Consider the following 14,461-nt stretch of genomic DNA (forward strand, 5'->3'; position numbering starts at 1 on the left):
ACTTGATGTGGCCTCGGATGTGGCCCTGGCTGCCCTGGCTCTCGCTCTCGTACTGCATGCGACTTCCAAGCGACGCCGTCTCTTCCCCTTATCCGGCCGCGGTGGCGGAGCGGTCCGAGGCGAGGCCGGCGAGGCCCCACTGGGACCGCGCAGCGCGCAGCAGCGCCGGTAATGAAATGAAACTAACCCAGAGCTGTGTGGTCCCTCGGTGGACCCGCGAGTACCCCGACACCCCCGCCGCCCCGTCCCCTGCGCCGGTCCGAGATGCAGCGGCTGACAAGGCCTTCTATCTGGCAGTCCGAAAGGAGGCCAAGGACACCCTGGGCATGCCCCGCCAGTCGCAAGGGTTGGTCGCAAGGACTGGTCGCAAGGGCTGGTCGCAAGGGCTGGTCGCAAGGGCTGGTCGCAAGGGCTGGTCGCAAGGGCTGGTCGCAAGGGCTGGTCGCAAGGGCTGGTCGCAAGGGCTGGTCGCAAGGGCTGGTCGCAAGGGCTGGTCGCAAGGGCTGGTCGCAAGGGCTGGTCGCAAGGGCTGGTCGCAAGGGCTGGTCGCAAGGGCTGGTCGCAAGGGCTGGTCGCAAGGGCTGGTCGCAAGGGCTGGTCGCAAGGGCTGGTCGCAAGGGCTGGTCGCAAGGGCTGGTCGCAAGGGCTGGTCGCAAGGGCTGGTCGCAAGGGCTGGTCGCAAGGGCTGGTCGCAAGGGCTGGTCGCAAGGGCTGGTCGCAAGGGCTGGTCGCAAGGGCTGGTCGCAAGGGCTGGTCCCAAGGGCTGGTCCCAAGGGCCGGCGGGCGGTAGGGGACCGATACGGCGGCAGTCAAGTTGGCGGCATCCTCCCCGATTCACAAGACACCAGCACCACCACAACGACGTCTGCAACGCTTTATAGGTGTACGCTGTGGATGTGGACGACACTGCCAGTGCCGGTCGGCCCTGGGGCCGGCCTGCCTTAGCCCTCGTGTTTGTGAGCGCAGCCATGGCCGTGGACGACAACTCCGGGCCGGAGGGCGCGGGACTGACGCTGGTGGGGGCCTCGGCGGCCATGCTCGTCGCCGTCACGTTGCTGGGCCAGCAGGACGGCCTCACGGGGCTCACCTTCAACGGCGCCCTCATCGGCGTGACCCTGGGCGGCGGCTCGGCACTGCACGGTCGGCCCTGGCTGCTCAGCGTCGTCGTCGCGCTCAGCGCCATCAGGTGGGGCCGGGTGGAGTGTCCAGGAACCAGGGCAAAAGTCCTCCTGCCTGTAAACACGCCACAACACTGGGCCTTGCATGTTGGCAGCGCGTGGCTGAGCCGCAGCCTGGCCGCGGCCTTCTCGCGGGTGGACCTGCCCGCCCTGAACGTGGCCTTCAACGTGCTGGTGGCGCTCTGGACGGCCGTGGAGGCGTCCTGGATCCCTCCGGACCGGGAGCCGCCGCCCGCCTTCCCCGCCAACGCCTCTTCCGTGGACTGGGGACTGGTGCGAAAATCAGGAAATCAATCAAAAGCTGCCAGTCAGGAGCTTGCAAAATGCACACCGCCTCCTGGTGTTCCAGGTCGCCACGAGCGTGCTGATGGCGCCGGGCCCCGTGTACGCCTGCTCCAGCGTGTCGTCCTGCTGCATCCTCTACGTGGCCTTCCTCATCTTCTCCCCGATGCTGTTCCTCGTCAGCATCCTGGGGGCCGCCGTCGGCACCCTCCTCGGTGAGGAGACACTGCTGGAATTCGTTCTGATGCTCATTTTTTGAAGATGATGACTTCACACTTGAAACATACTTAAAACTACTATACACGAAGGTGTCAGCGTGCTTTTACTCTCGAGTTCAGAAACGAAGCGCGTATCCTAAACAATATAATAGGGGCTGGCTGCCGGGGCGGGCTTGTGCGTGTGGCTGGCTGGCAATGAGGCGCAGCCTGCGCGGAATTCGACGCTCGGGTCCGTTGTTTCATACAGAATTTTAATTACTATCTTTGTAATGAGCCCGCATACTACCCCGTATAAGGAAACCAAACGAGTATTAACCGAAAAATTTGAAAGGGAAAAGAAAAAAATTTGAACTCTACACCCCCTCCCCAGTCTTAATGGGGAGGCCTCCTGCTTTACTTCGGTGTTCGGGATGGGAACCGGTGCTATCAGGTACCTGGGGTTAATCCCGTCAGCGACCCAAGCGTTCGCCGGGGGACCCAGTAGGACCCCAAAGCTCAGACAGCTGGGTCGGAGCACCCAGTGTGAAGCTCTTAGAGGGGCGGGACGTAGAGTGAGACGACAGAGAGACAGAGAGAGACTCAGACAGAGAAGAGGTTTGGTGGGAGCTTCATGTTTTCGTAGGGTTGGTTGTGTACCCCATGGTACCCCCACTGTCCGGCGCTCCCGTACCGAACATACAGCGTTTTAGGCCAGCTTCAAAGGACTTATCATCGCCTCCCCGACGAATCGAGGAGGCACCACCCGCAACCACACATCGGGTGGTCTGGATTGATGGATCAAATACGCCATCGCTCCAGTGCCGAGGCCAACCCGCCGAAGCGAATTGCTTTTTAGACACCCACAGCGGAGTGGCCAGGTGAATGTGACTCTGACCACTACGCTATCACGCTTGTACGTCTGGCAGCGTGTTGGACGACGGGTTTGAGTTGCACTGGGAGGAAGGCGGTCGAAAAATGAAATGAAGTGATGGGATTCGATCCCCGGACCCCGCCATCGGGATCACACGACTTTAAGCTCTCGGCCACCACGGCCCATGATGAGGGGATCGGCGTGAGGTGGGTTCTTGACGCAACAGGACTCGACCGACCCGGTCAAAATATCGCAAGAAGTTGGGAGAGTCGAACCGCCGACCCCAGCACTGAGAACCGACGCCTCTACTCCCTGGACCACCACGTCCCATGCTCAGAGTGGGCTCACGTTTACGGGTTTGAACCGCACTGCGTGAGGCAGTAAAATTAAATGGAAATATTTGATAGGAGTCGAACCTCCGGCATGTGGGCCTGTTGCACACGGCTCCGCTCTCATGGCCTCGAACCACCACCCTTAGGGGTATAGGATAGCAAGTCGAAAAAACTTTTGTGATGCTGGTATTCGAACGCCCGCCTGCGGTAACTCGATCCCACGTCTCTAACCTCTCGGCTATCACAGCAGTTGTGAAACGAAATGGATCATCTGCTTTCATTAACGTTCGTTGAATGAGATTTTTTTGTCCGACTTCGACCTGGCCACATTTCACCTCCCCGTGCTTCTGTCATCAAAACACGGCTCCAGGACAATTTTCCTACAACAAAATAAGGCTGTTGTTTTTGACTTTCAGCTGATTCACGGGTAGAAGAAATTTGGCCAGGTCGCCCAAAAATATAGGAAGAACGATATTGCTTCCGGCGAGTTTCTTCGGCCGCCACGGCCATTGCCGAGGCCATTGCCACCTGCATCATCGCCTCCGGCGTTGACATCTCTTTTACAGCCTTTTCCTTTGCCCCCCATCCCGCCCCCGTAAACTCGATTATTGCCACTTTCGTTGGGCACTTGATGCGCTGGCACTGCAGTGACTGCAGTAAATCCTTCATCTCCCGCTGCATTTCTGCTGCTCTGCCGCTGCGTCTTCGCCAGCGCGCATCTCCCACCACAGCTTCATATATTCCTCTCCGAATTTCTGCTGCCTCGCCCCTCTCTCGGCGTCGCACTTGGTTATCATGCCGGCCTCTGGATATGGGAATTCTCGTGTGCTGCTATGTTTAATTCCCCGAGGAATTCCGCATTCGAGTTTATTTTCGAAGGCAACCTCTGTGGGAATGAACTCTGGGGCCCCAGCCAGGGGCCGAGCCAGGGGATCTCGGATTGGCCAATGTCCCGGCGCACCGGCTAGACCGTGCACGCCGCGCACAGAGACAGAGAGAACCAGGTGGGCGGGAGCCGGTATTAGCGGGCTTACTTGTTGGTCTCTCAAAATGAGTTTGTCTGCAAACCAAACAAAGGAGTCGGGCTCCGCCACTTCTATACTTTTGCTCAATCCGTCTGGACCAGTCTGGACGGAACCAATAACACAGCCAAGCTCTCGGTCTTCCGTAGGATCACGCGAGCATACGGGGGCTCTGTTGGAGGTGGCCCCGTCCCCTTACCCTACTGACACCCCCTATTACTTTCGAGCTATTCCGTTCATTTTACTCCTCGGCGGCCCAGCCGGCCCCAGCAGCAGTAACGCCGATGCCCGCCCTCGTGCATCTGGGTTTGTAGGTGTCTCGCCCCTTGCAGGCCTCCCGCCTTGCGCAGTGCGCAGGCCTCGTCTTCCGGGAAGGGAGGGGGAGGGGGAAGGTGCGTCTCGCCGCGACGGCTTCTGTCTCGAGGCGCTATAAACGCGTTTTACTGCGGCACGGCCTCGGGCACGGCCTCGGGCACGGGCACGGCCTCGGACAGCCTCGGACACGCCGCGCGGACGGGCAGCGTGATATGCATTGAGGCATTCGAGGCGCGCGAGGTGCGCGGCCCCGCCATGCAGCCCACTACACTGCCCTTCCCTTCCCTTCGGCCCCGCGGCCCTGCGGCCGGCCAGCCGCTATCATTCCACAATAAGTATCGCACGCGCCGGCGTGGCGTACGGCGTGGCGCCACGGCCGGCGATATCGATTTGTCCGCGCCTTGCCGCGGTGCTTCCACGAAGAGCAAACTTTATGCCGCCTATCTCGGCCCGTCGCGACACCCTTTCCCGGTGGAAATTCCTAGATCGGCGGCGAATCCATAAAACGGAAGGTGGAAAACGGAGGGCGCAGTCGGTGCAGCGCGTTCCGCCCGCCTGGCCGAAGCGTATCGGACGAAACGCCGATTTCACTCGTGATTACGCCGGGCCGGGCCTACTTGCCTTCACTCAGCAGGCCGACGACCGGAGGGGACCCGATGAGGAGACCGGGGGCCTGTAGGCAGGCCTGCAGGCAGGCAAAAAGTCACACGTGCACTTTGCGCGTGTAATTGTCGCTAATTCGAGCCCCCTTCCCCTTTCCCTCTTGCTCCTCCCATCTTGGGCCGTTTGGACCCGCCGCTGGATTTGAGCCGCGATTACGGCGCTGGCAGCAGTGCTCTGCAAATAGCGCCTCTCGGAGCCCCTAGAGCACCGCGAGCACCGCGACGCCGTGTCTGCCTCGACGACCGCGGCGCGACGCGGCGCGGCGTTGGGGCAGGTGTCTCCAGGCACGTGTTGGACGCACGGCGCGCACGCAGTGGGGAGGAGAGGCGAGGTGAAGGGGGCTGCCTTGCGTAGGGGTGCCGTCAAGGGCCGCTGCGAGGCCCAGGGCGCCGTGGGCGCCGAGCCGAGGAAGTCCCCGAGGTGCTCCTGTTAGCGCGGCGGCCGCGGCGGAGCTTACCGCAGGTGACTGAGCCCCTTGTCTCCTTGTCTGTGGGCCTTGTGGGGTGGGGGAGTCTCGCCGCCGCGTCTGTCTGGGCGGTCTGGGCGGTCTGGGCCAACGCAGACGAGACGGTCCCCAAGGAGAGCCTCCGCACACGCCGCACACGCCGCGCCCGCCGCGCCCGCCGCGCCACCTCAAAGCACCCCACCCTCATCGGCGCGGACCCCCCCACCCACTGGAGAACACAGCCCGCGGGAGTCCGCAGCAGCGCGCACGGCGCGGCGCGGCGTGGCGCGGCGTGGCGTGGCGGGGCGTGGCGGGGGTTGGATTCGCGTCTCTTTCTGTTTGTGCGCTGCCGCGCCGCCGCGCCGCCGCGCTGCCTCTCTTCGGTCAACGCAAAGCCAGTAAGCCGACCCACCGTTTAATCTGCCCCCGCCATGGCGCGCCACCCCCTTCTTGTTGTGCGTCGGGCACACATGGGTAGGGCCGATAATGCAGAAGCTGTGCACCAGGCGACACACACGCACACACATCGCCACCCTCCCTGCAAACCAACCAATCGCCACCCTCACCATTGGGTGGAGTGGGCTGTTCGCTCCTCTAATGTTTGGTGCAGCATGCATGCTCCCCTCCACATTAACGTACACACACAAGCATGATAGGGCTGCGCCAAACACCGTTGCGGCCATCGAGTGGGTGCGGCGGATGCGGTTGATGGGGATGCAGATGGGGAGTGCAGGTGAAAGGGACAAGACACGGGGCTGCAGGGTTGCGCTGTGCACGGCGTGGCGACGCGCAGTGCGGACGCGAGCAAAGAGTTGTTTCGCTGTTCGGCTATTGGTTTACACGTTTACACGGCCGCCCAGCGCCGTTTGCGTGTACGGCCCCGGAGCTGTTGTTAAGCCCCCGTCCCGCCGCCCGGGCCGTACCCGAGTCTGCTACTCGCGGCCTACTGCGCGACCGGTGTTGCCGAGTGGGTAGGCAAAAATTACCGTGACCTGCCAGCATGTTATGCGGGTCTCACACAGACACACGCTTCGACTGCCTACAGGTTGACCTCGGGGTGAGTGGACGCGGAAGTAGTCTAGTAGGCCGTCGATCTGATGTCGATGCAGAAAGCTGTAAAGTCCCGTAACAACCGCCGATACCGGAGAAGACTGACTCCAGGAGGAGACTGACTCCACGCTGCCTGGAATGCTGGCCAGTCTGTGGCCTGTCCTGTCGCGAGTCCTGAGTCTTGAGCCCCGAGTCCGAGGGCACTGTTCTTGTTCTGCTCTGTCCGCAGGGGTGGCGCTGTGCCCGGGCACGGACTTGGCGGACCTCTACGCCGGCCTGTGGGGCTACTGCCCCCTGCTGACGGCCAGCGCGCTGGGGAGCATCTTCTACGTCTTCAACACGCAGTCCGTGGTGCTGGGCCTCGTGGGCGCGGCCACCGCCTCCCTGGCCTACGGGGCGCTCTCCAGGAGTTTCCAGCCGGTAGGCCAAAATGCACCAGAGCGCACTACAATGGACCAGCACAGTGGATCAAAGCGTCTCCCTCACTCCTGTACGGGACGTCCTGTGGGTGCGAGAGAGCAGTGCGAAGTCTGCACGCGGGGCCACGCACGGCCGCACCGCACTCGCTGCAGCCGAAGCGACCCGAAGCGGGCCGAAGCGAGCCGAAGCCAACGGCAAACGGGCCAAAGGGGCCGAACGGGGCGCGGAGACCAGCGGCACCAGCGGCACCAGCGGCAAGCAAAGGCCCCCAACGGCGCCCACAAATGCTTGGACCGACGCCACCAAAGTTTGGTGGCCGCGATCTGGATGGAACGGGATGGAGAGGGGAGGGGGCCGCGGGGGAGGGGGGGGGGGAATGCTACGGGTAGGGGTAGGTTGTCATCTCCGAAACTAAGAGCTGCGGTTGCAGAAATTTGATACGTTTGCGCGATAAGGTATCCTTGTCCGGGGATCCCTCCCGGAGGTAATGACGCGTGGAATTATTGAATTAGTGGGCAAGCTTGATTCTGGGAGGGAGGCCGGTAGGCCGGGCTACATGCCACGCGCCGCACGCGCCTTCATCACGGGCATCTTGTGCTGCAGTTTGCTTTCGGGGCTCTGCCCTTCTCGCTCTCATGCCGTGCCAGAGAGACGGAGCGACCGGAGCACACTCCCCGATCCATGTCACTACGGTCGGCCACGTCGCATGACGCGCCCCTGCACGGCACGGCACGGCACGGCACGGCACGGCACGGCACGGGCCGCCCGGCCTCAATTAATATAGAGGTTCCTTTCCTTTCCTTTCCTTCCCTCAAGCTTGTTTTTATTGAGGCGAGCCACCCTAGGAGCCAGCCGGGAATGTCTCAAATTGGCATTTTCATTTGACCTGGAATCCAGAACCTCCAGAACGCTGCGAGGCGGCTGCGTCACCCCTCACTGTGACGTTGGCCATGGCGGGGGCGTGGCGGCGCGCGAGGCTTGTTTTATATTCCCACCGGGCGCGGCCACCGGGGCGCGAGGCGCGAACCGCGAACCACAGACCCGCGATCTCTGCGAAGCCGCCACGTGACCTCCGCGACAACCCTTGCACAGTGCGCCACACAGCGCCCCGCACAGCGCCCCGCACAGCGCCCCGCGCGCGGCGATGCGAGCTACACTTGTCAACGAAGCTGCGGCGGGGGAGGAGCGCTTTGTTTATGCAGGACGCTGGCCTGGCCGGCATGCAGGCCGTCTCTGTCGCACTCACGGAGCGTGCTGTGGTTGTGCGAGAGGGACGGAATGAGCCCGCTGCAGAGGCCGCCTCATTCTTCGCCTCCAACAGCCCCGGGCATTGTTGTTGTGCGTGGGCGGCTGCCGCCACCACCGCCACCACGCCACTGCCAACCCGTGGGTGTTGCGGCGTCGCGGCGCCCGAGGGCTGTTTGAAGGACGCCGCGGCGCTTGGCGGCGTGGCGGCGCGTGGGCGAGCACTGCACTGCTCGGTGACGGACTGGCGCGCTGCAGCGGGCTGTCCGAGGGCGGTTTCCCTGAGTCCGGACCGACTCCGTGGGCCCCTACAAGTCCATCGGGCCCCACCACGCGCCGGCCCTGCCACAGGCTCGCCCGGAATGCTGTGCCCGGGCGCGCCTTGGCGTGCCTGCATGCAGCCCGCAGGGATGCTTCCCAATCCGCTCATGTGGGCGATGGAGATGATGGCGATTCGAAATCGGAGCCCCGTGTGGAGCCCAGCGTCATGCCCGGTGCGTCGCACTGCGTCCAGCGAGGGCCGGGCGGGCCGTGGTCCGCGCGCGGGGGCGAGTTTGGATAGCAATCTGCAACTTCCATATTGCCTCGGCGTTGACGGGGATGTGCGTGGGCCGGCGTCCCCGCGCCACCGGACTCCCCTGCCGGCGGGCCAGTGCGGGGTCGCCAAAGCGGGGGCGGTGCGCAACGCCGCAACGCGCGCACCAGAGGAAAAAGTCGAATCGCATCACGCCTCGCGAGCGAAAGCCACGCACATACACTGGACGGCGGGGGGCGGCGCATTGCATACCCTCCGTGGAATGATTGGAACGCATGCAGCAGCGCGCGGCAAAATGTAGAAATGGAAAATCGGGAAAATCGGAGAGGAGCGCTTTTCGAATGTCTGGCATGTGGGAACGCTCTCCCGCCCCGTTGTGTCCCGCGGCGTCGCCCAGCAAGTCGAGCAAGTCGAGCAAGTCGAGCACCATGAGAGTCGTTTCGGCCAAAGCCGTGGACGTAACGCGCCCCCTCGTGCCCCCGCCCCTGCCCCCGCCCCCGCGCCGTCCCCGCCCCGGCTGTCGGCTGGCTGTCGTTCCACAGAAATGCATTGGCGCGAGGAGGGCGTGGCGGGGCGTGGTGGGGCGTGGCGGAGGCGGCCGAGATGACGCCGCCTAGACGAAAAAGAGCATCACAGCTTTATATTGGTGCACTGGGATGCACAGTGGGAGTGACACTCTGCTGCATAATTCGCGACACTGAAATCAAGTAATGGTGTCTACACACACATACGCCCACACACAGAGAAACTCACGCACTCACACATGCACAAATACACAAAACAAACGCCCCTCTCCCGCCCGGCCACCCCCGCACTTGCACACAGACAGTGGCGAGGACGCTGAAACACACATAAACACACATAAACAAGCTCACATATCCACATGCACAAAAGCCCTGCAACACACTGACGCGATGTAACAACAACTACACACAAAAGCCTCCGTCGGCCTCCGTCGTTACTCTGTTCGCAGCCCCACCTCCCCTCCCCTCCCCTCCCCTCCCCTCCCCTCCCCTCCCCTCCCCTCCCCTCCCCTCCCCTCCGCGCGTCGTCGGCCTCCCGCACCCCTTCGCTCTGCCGCGCGGCCGCACCGCGTGTTTGCAATAGTTTCAATCGCATTTTGCAATCACAGCTGCGGCCATGGCTGCGGCCCACAGCCCCTTTTGCAGTGTCGCAAATTAGCCGGCTACGCACACCTACTCGTGGTGTACTGACCCGCCAGGGCCTACCCCACCGCGGCCCGCTCTACCGCGGCCTACCCCACCGGGCCTACCCCACCCTGGCCCCTGATGCCCTCCACGCGCTCGGCTGCGAGGCGAGGCCGACGAGGCCGACGAGGCCATGGCCCGGCCCTCGTCGGCAAACACATTCCGCCGCAATCGAGCATTGTTCAAATGCTATTAGTGGGGGCAGATGACACGAGGCATGCTTTCGGGTCCATGACACCCTCTTTCGACCCATCGCCCCTCGCCACCACTCTAACACAGGCAACCGACGACGCGCGCACACACATACTCACGCGTACGCGACACGGCGCTAAATACGTACACCACCACCACCACCACCACCCTACAGCAAACAAGGAAAAGTAACACAAACAGCCTGCAGCATTTATTTCGTCGTGATTCCGATATGAGTGGCGGAGGGGAGAGGGCGCGAATTTCCATCCCGGGGAATCCGGATCGGCAGTGCCGGCGAAGATACCCCCGCCGCTCGGATGAGCCCTTTACAAATACCAGGGCGGCCCTCCCGCCCTGCAGGGCAGGGCAGGGCAGGGCAAGGCAGGGCAGGGCAGGGCAGGGCAGGGCAGGGCAGGGCAGGGCAGGGCAGGGCAGGGCAGGGCAGGGCAGGGCAGGGCAGGGCAGGGCAGGGCGTGCCGACCGGTGCCGACCCCAGCATTGCCACGTCAAGTGGGGCGGCGTGGCCGAAGGGCTGGCTGGTGGAAGGGCCAGCGGGGTCGGAAGAAGGTAGCCTTACGGAGCCACTCGAAGATTCCTCGTCTCATTGTCGAATAGTCAAATGAGTATGCGCAGAAATAATCCTAAGCAACAACAATAGCTGCTCTCCCAGCCCATTCTGTGCGTGGGGAATATTCTTCGGAATCGCGCAACTAGTTTTCTGTTTGCCGTACCGTCCCGGCCGTCGCGGGGGGGAGGGGCGGGGAGGAGATCCTCCCGCTGCCGCTGCCGGCAAGGTGGCCGTGGAGGCCGTCTCGTCTGCGTGCGAAATCCGCGTGGCTTTTACTCCCCCGTGAAACGCTCTCGTAAAGCTCCTGGAACTCCAGTCGTAGCGCCGCGCCGCCCAGACCGGGCAGGCGGGCAGGCAGGCAGGCAGGCAGGGCCTAGACCGCCTAGGCCGTGCGGAATTTATCGTGAGGGTGCATCGCAATCCCGACGCGTGGAGCTGGGGACGGCTGGCTGGGGGTTGCGCGCGGCTGCCGGGCCGGCGAGCAGACGCCCCGTCGTTACGTGGTTTGCGAACGAGGTGTTACTCGTTCCGGTATCCAGTTCACGGGTCGCGGTTCGCTCCCCGGCCGATGGAATGCGTTGACCCTCCCTGCTCGCCGGCTCGCCCGCAGGCCGATTCCGAACACCGGCATCGTGGCTCTGTCTCTCTCCGACTCATTGGGCAGGCCGGAGGGGTGCGAGAGCGACGGAGCGCCGCTGAGAATCGCTGGGCTGATCAACATTTCTGCCACATGCATACGCCACGTGTGGCTATTGAGTTATCTCAACTGGACAGTGCCCGGCCGCACCTCGCCGGCCCGGCCTGGCCCGGCCCGGGGAGGGAGGGAAGGGGAGGGAAGGGGAGGGAGCATTGCACTGCCAGGGGCGGACAGGGGTTGCTGCCTGGCCTGCCCGGCCTGCCCGGCCTGCCTGGTGTGCATCGGATGCGATCTACGGCTCCCTCTCCCCTTTTCCCTAATTGCGTCTCGTGTCTCCGTGCCCCTCCCTCCCCCCTCCCTCCCCCTCCCCTCCCCGTCCGCGGTCACTCCCCTGCACTTGGACGCCTGCGACTCCAGCCCCCAACGCAGCCCCCAACGCAGCCCCCAACGCAGCCCCCCAGCCCGGCCCCGCGAGGTCCCGCCCCGTGCCTCCCCGTGCCGTCCCGTGTGACAGGAGCAGAGCATGCCCTGTTTCAATGGAAGCTTCCGGGCCTCGCCGGCCTTCCGGGCCTTCCGGGCGGCCGCCGCATCCCCCGCGACCGCTGCTACCGACACCGCTGCTACCGACACCGCTGCTACCGACACCGCTGCTACCGACGGCGCTGCTACCGATTGCCCTGTCTCGCACGCTGCTCGGCAAGTCCTTTGGTTTGTCTGTCCACCCAGCCGCTGGGCCAACAATTCGGAGCGCCAACGAAACAAAAACAAAATTAAAATATGCGCCGAAAGCAGCAAAGAACTTACTCGTTGCCGATTCTCGGCTGTGCGTGGTCGCCGGTGACTTGCTGTCGGTGAAGCGGTGCTCGACGGGCAGGACGAGGAACTTAAACCGCCACCGTGTTGCAGATGGGGCTGCCCGTGCTCGCCTGGCCCTTCGTGCTGGCCACCTGGATGCTGGTCGCCAACCCCAAGAACAGCCTCAACTTGACGCCCGTCCCGCTCAGCGAGTTGGGCACCCCGGAGGAGGTCCGGGCGCGCGCGCTGCAGCGTCGCTCGACCCTGGAGCTGCAGGCCATGCAGACCCTCCAGCCCCTGCAGGCCGCGCCGCGCCTTCACACCCCGGTGCCTCTGTCCCGGCAGGGCGTTCCAGGCGTTCCAGGCGTTCCAGTCAGCGACCCGATCTTCCGCCACTGACGACCCAAGACGTGGGTTCGCCGACGACCCATGCGACCCGAAGGCACGGGTGGGTATCTCCTGTGCTCTTTCTTTTCTTTTCCCTACGACCTAGATCTTAGACTAGATCTTAATCCTCTGCTGTGATGCCAGCAAATCATAACTTGTGTTAAATTTAAAAAAATTATAAAACATTTCTCCATTTTAAAAAATCCTTTCTTTTTGGAAAATTGAACATGCATAAAATTTGCTCGGAAAGAGAATGGTGCTCGCTCGGTGAATGTGATCTCCACCCGGTGCGTCGCTACTCCGCGCTCCGGCCCGAGCGATACCCCCCGCGCCTCGCGTGGCGTTACTCCAGGCCCTGGAAACGGGCCTATGTTGCGTCAATACCCCGTGCGGCCCCGAGACACCGCGCGGTCTCCGCTCGTCAAAGGGGAAAACACTTGCACGAATGTAAAACAATTTTTAAATTATTTATTTACAGAATTTCCACAGAATTGGCACATAAATTTCTTCTCACTTCTCATGACCGCGCCCGGCACTGCAGTAGCCTTGACTTCTCTTTTTGGCAACGCAACGCCGGAACCGCGGATTTCGTTTCGTTTTCTTTATTCCTTTGCTTGCAGTGACTATCCGTCATTTCTGACTTCGCTGTCAAATTATAAAATAATAGTACTGTCTTCGATGACTCCATCACACGATTCAAAAAAATCACAACAATTAGAGAGCCTAAGTCGGAAGGGCGACCCAAGTGGAGTGCTGTCGCCTCGGACAGGGTTAGGGCGAGGGCGGCCATGGCGGCCTCGCGGCGCGAAGACGCTCCAAGTCTGCTCCCCTCAGAGTCAGTCAACGGGGAGGCGCAGACGGCGCCCAGGACGACGTCCAGGACGCCGCCGGACGGACGGGCGGGAGCGGCGCGCGGCGTCGAACATGCCGCAAGCCGCCAACGAAGCGCGACCAGCTGTCGGCGAATGGGTGGCACGCCTTGCAGGCTGCAGGACTGCTTGGGCTGGTCGCGGGCCGGCCGGATCGGCGACCCATCACTCGTCCTGGCTTCGCTTGACTTCACTGAGGGAAACGCGAGGTCCCTGAATCACTGTTGGGAGTCCTTGCTCAGTCCACAGCACCGCGGCACACCGCCGCGGCCTGGGCTGTGACGTCACTGTCGGCACTGTCGGCCCCCACGCCCCCGGGGGCTTCATTCATAATTTAAGTTGGAACGTTCGGTACGGATGTACGACGCCTCCGGTGGAGATCACGCGGCGTCCGCGGCCTCCGTGGCGGGCTGGGCCTGCTGGGCCTGCTGCGGGCGGTACAAGGCACCGGGCTTCCTGCCTCCGGGGGCGACGCCGGGCCGCCTTCGGTTCAGCAGGGACGATAGTCTGCTCGGGGCGTGCTCTGCGGCCGCCTCCGTGGTCACGGCCTCCGCCGCGGCGCCCTCCTCGGAGCTCACCGCCTTCTCGGCCTCCTGCAGGACGCGGGGAGACAAATTTAGCAGAGTTACTCAGACACGTGAACTTTAACTCGAATAGGCAGCGATGGGCTCACCTCATGCGGCGTCGAGTCCTCTGCGCTGTGCTCCTCGACGGCGGCGGGCGCCTCGGTGCTGGCCTGCTTGCCGGGGCCCCGCCTCAGGAGCGGCGACGGCTGTCTTCTGGGGCCACCGGGGCTGCCGGGGGCGGCGGGCCTGGGTGTGGCTTGGATGCGGAGGCGGGGGCGTTGGCGCAGCCTGGTGAGCGCGTCGGGGGCGGGCGTGGCGGGCTGCTCGGCCGCCTGCGGACGGTGAGGACAGGGTGCCCGTCGTCAACAAGTTCCTCGGGAGGCAGAGGACTGCACGGGAGGAGTGCGGCTTACCTCTTGAGAGTCGGCGGGAGGTGCGGCGGCCTCCTCAGGCGCGCCGGCGGGGCTGGCGGCTGAGTCTTCGGCGGGGGCGGGGGCGGCCGGCGCTGCGGGGGCGGTGGTGGTGTGCTGTCCTGGCCGGGGCCGCGGCTGGATGTTGACGCGTGGTCCGGGCCTCAGGGGACGAGGGCCACCGCCGATGCTAGCGCGAGCTCTGCCAACAACACGCACGTTTCAGTTCAGTGTTCAAGTAAGGAATGACTAGGCCGAGACAGCGACAGTGCAC

At 63.5% G+C, this 14,461-nt stretch overlaps 1 protein-coding gene and 1 long non-coding RNA gene across 2 annotated transcripts; one reads left to right on the forward strand and one right to left on the reverse strand.

Moving 5' to 3' along the window:
- Positions 1-968: 968 nt before the first annotated feature.
- Positions 969-12,436, forward strand: LOC117644007 (urea transporter 2-like). The gene is made up of 5 exons (XM_034383194.1): positions 969-1,186; positions 1,274-1,451; positions 1,528-1,675; positions 6,585-6,775; positions 12,067-12,436. The coding sequence occupies exons 1-5, from the start codon at positions 969-971 to the stop codon at positions 12,352-12,354; spliced, it is 1,023 nt and encodes a 340-aa protein (XP_034239085.1). The 3' UTR covers positions 12,355-12,436.
- Positions 12,437-12,790: 354 nt separating this feature from the next.
- LOC117643834 lies at positions 12,791-13,976 on the reverse strand. Its single transcript, XR_004587647.1, has 2 exons — positions 13,885-13,976; positions 12,791-13,804 (listed from the first exon to the last, which is right to left on the reverse strand). It is a non-coding gene; the product is annotated as an uncharacterized LOC117643834 (long non-coding RNA).
- Between the last annotated feature and the right edge of the window lie 485 nt (positions 13,977-14,461).

Source organism: Thrips palmi, unplaced genomic scaffold (assembly GCF_012932325.1).
Source record: "Thrips palmi isolate BJ-2018 unplaced genomic scaffold, TpBJ-2018v1 HiC_scaffold_17, whole genome shotgun sequence".
In the NCBI taxonomy this organism is placed as follows: Eukaryota; Metazoa; Arthropoda; class Insecta; order Thysanoptera; family Thripidae; genus Thrips; species Thrips palmi.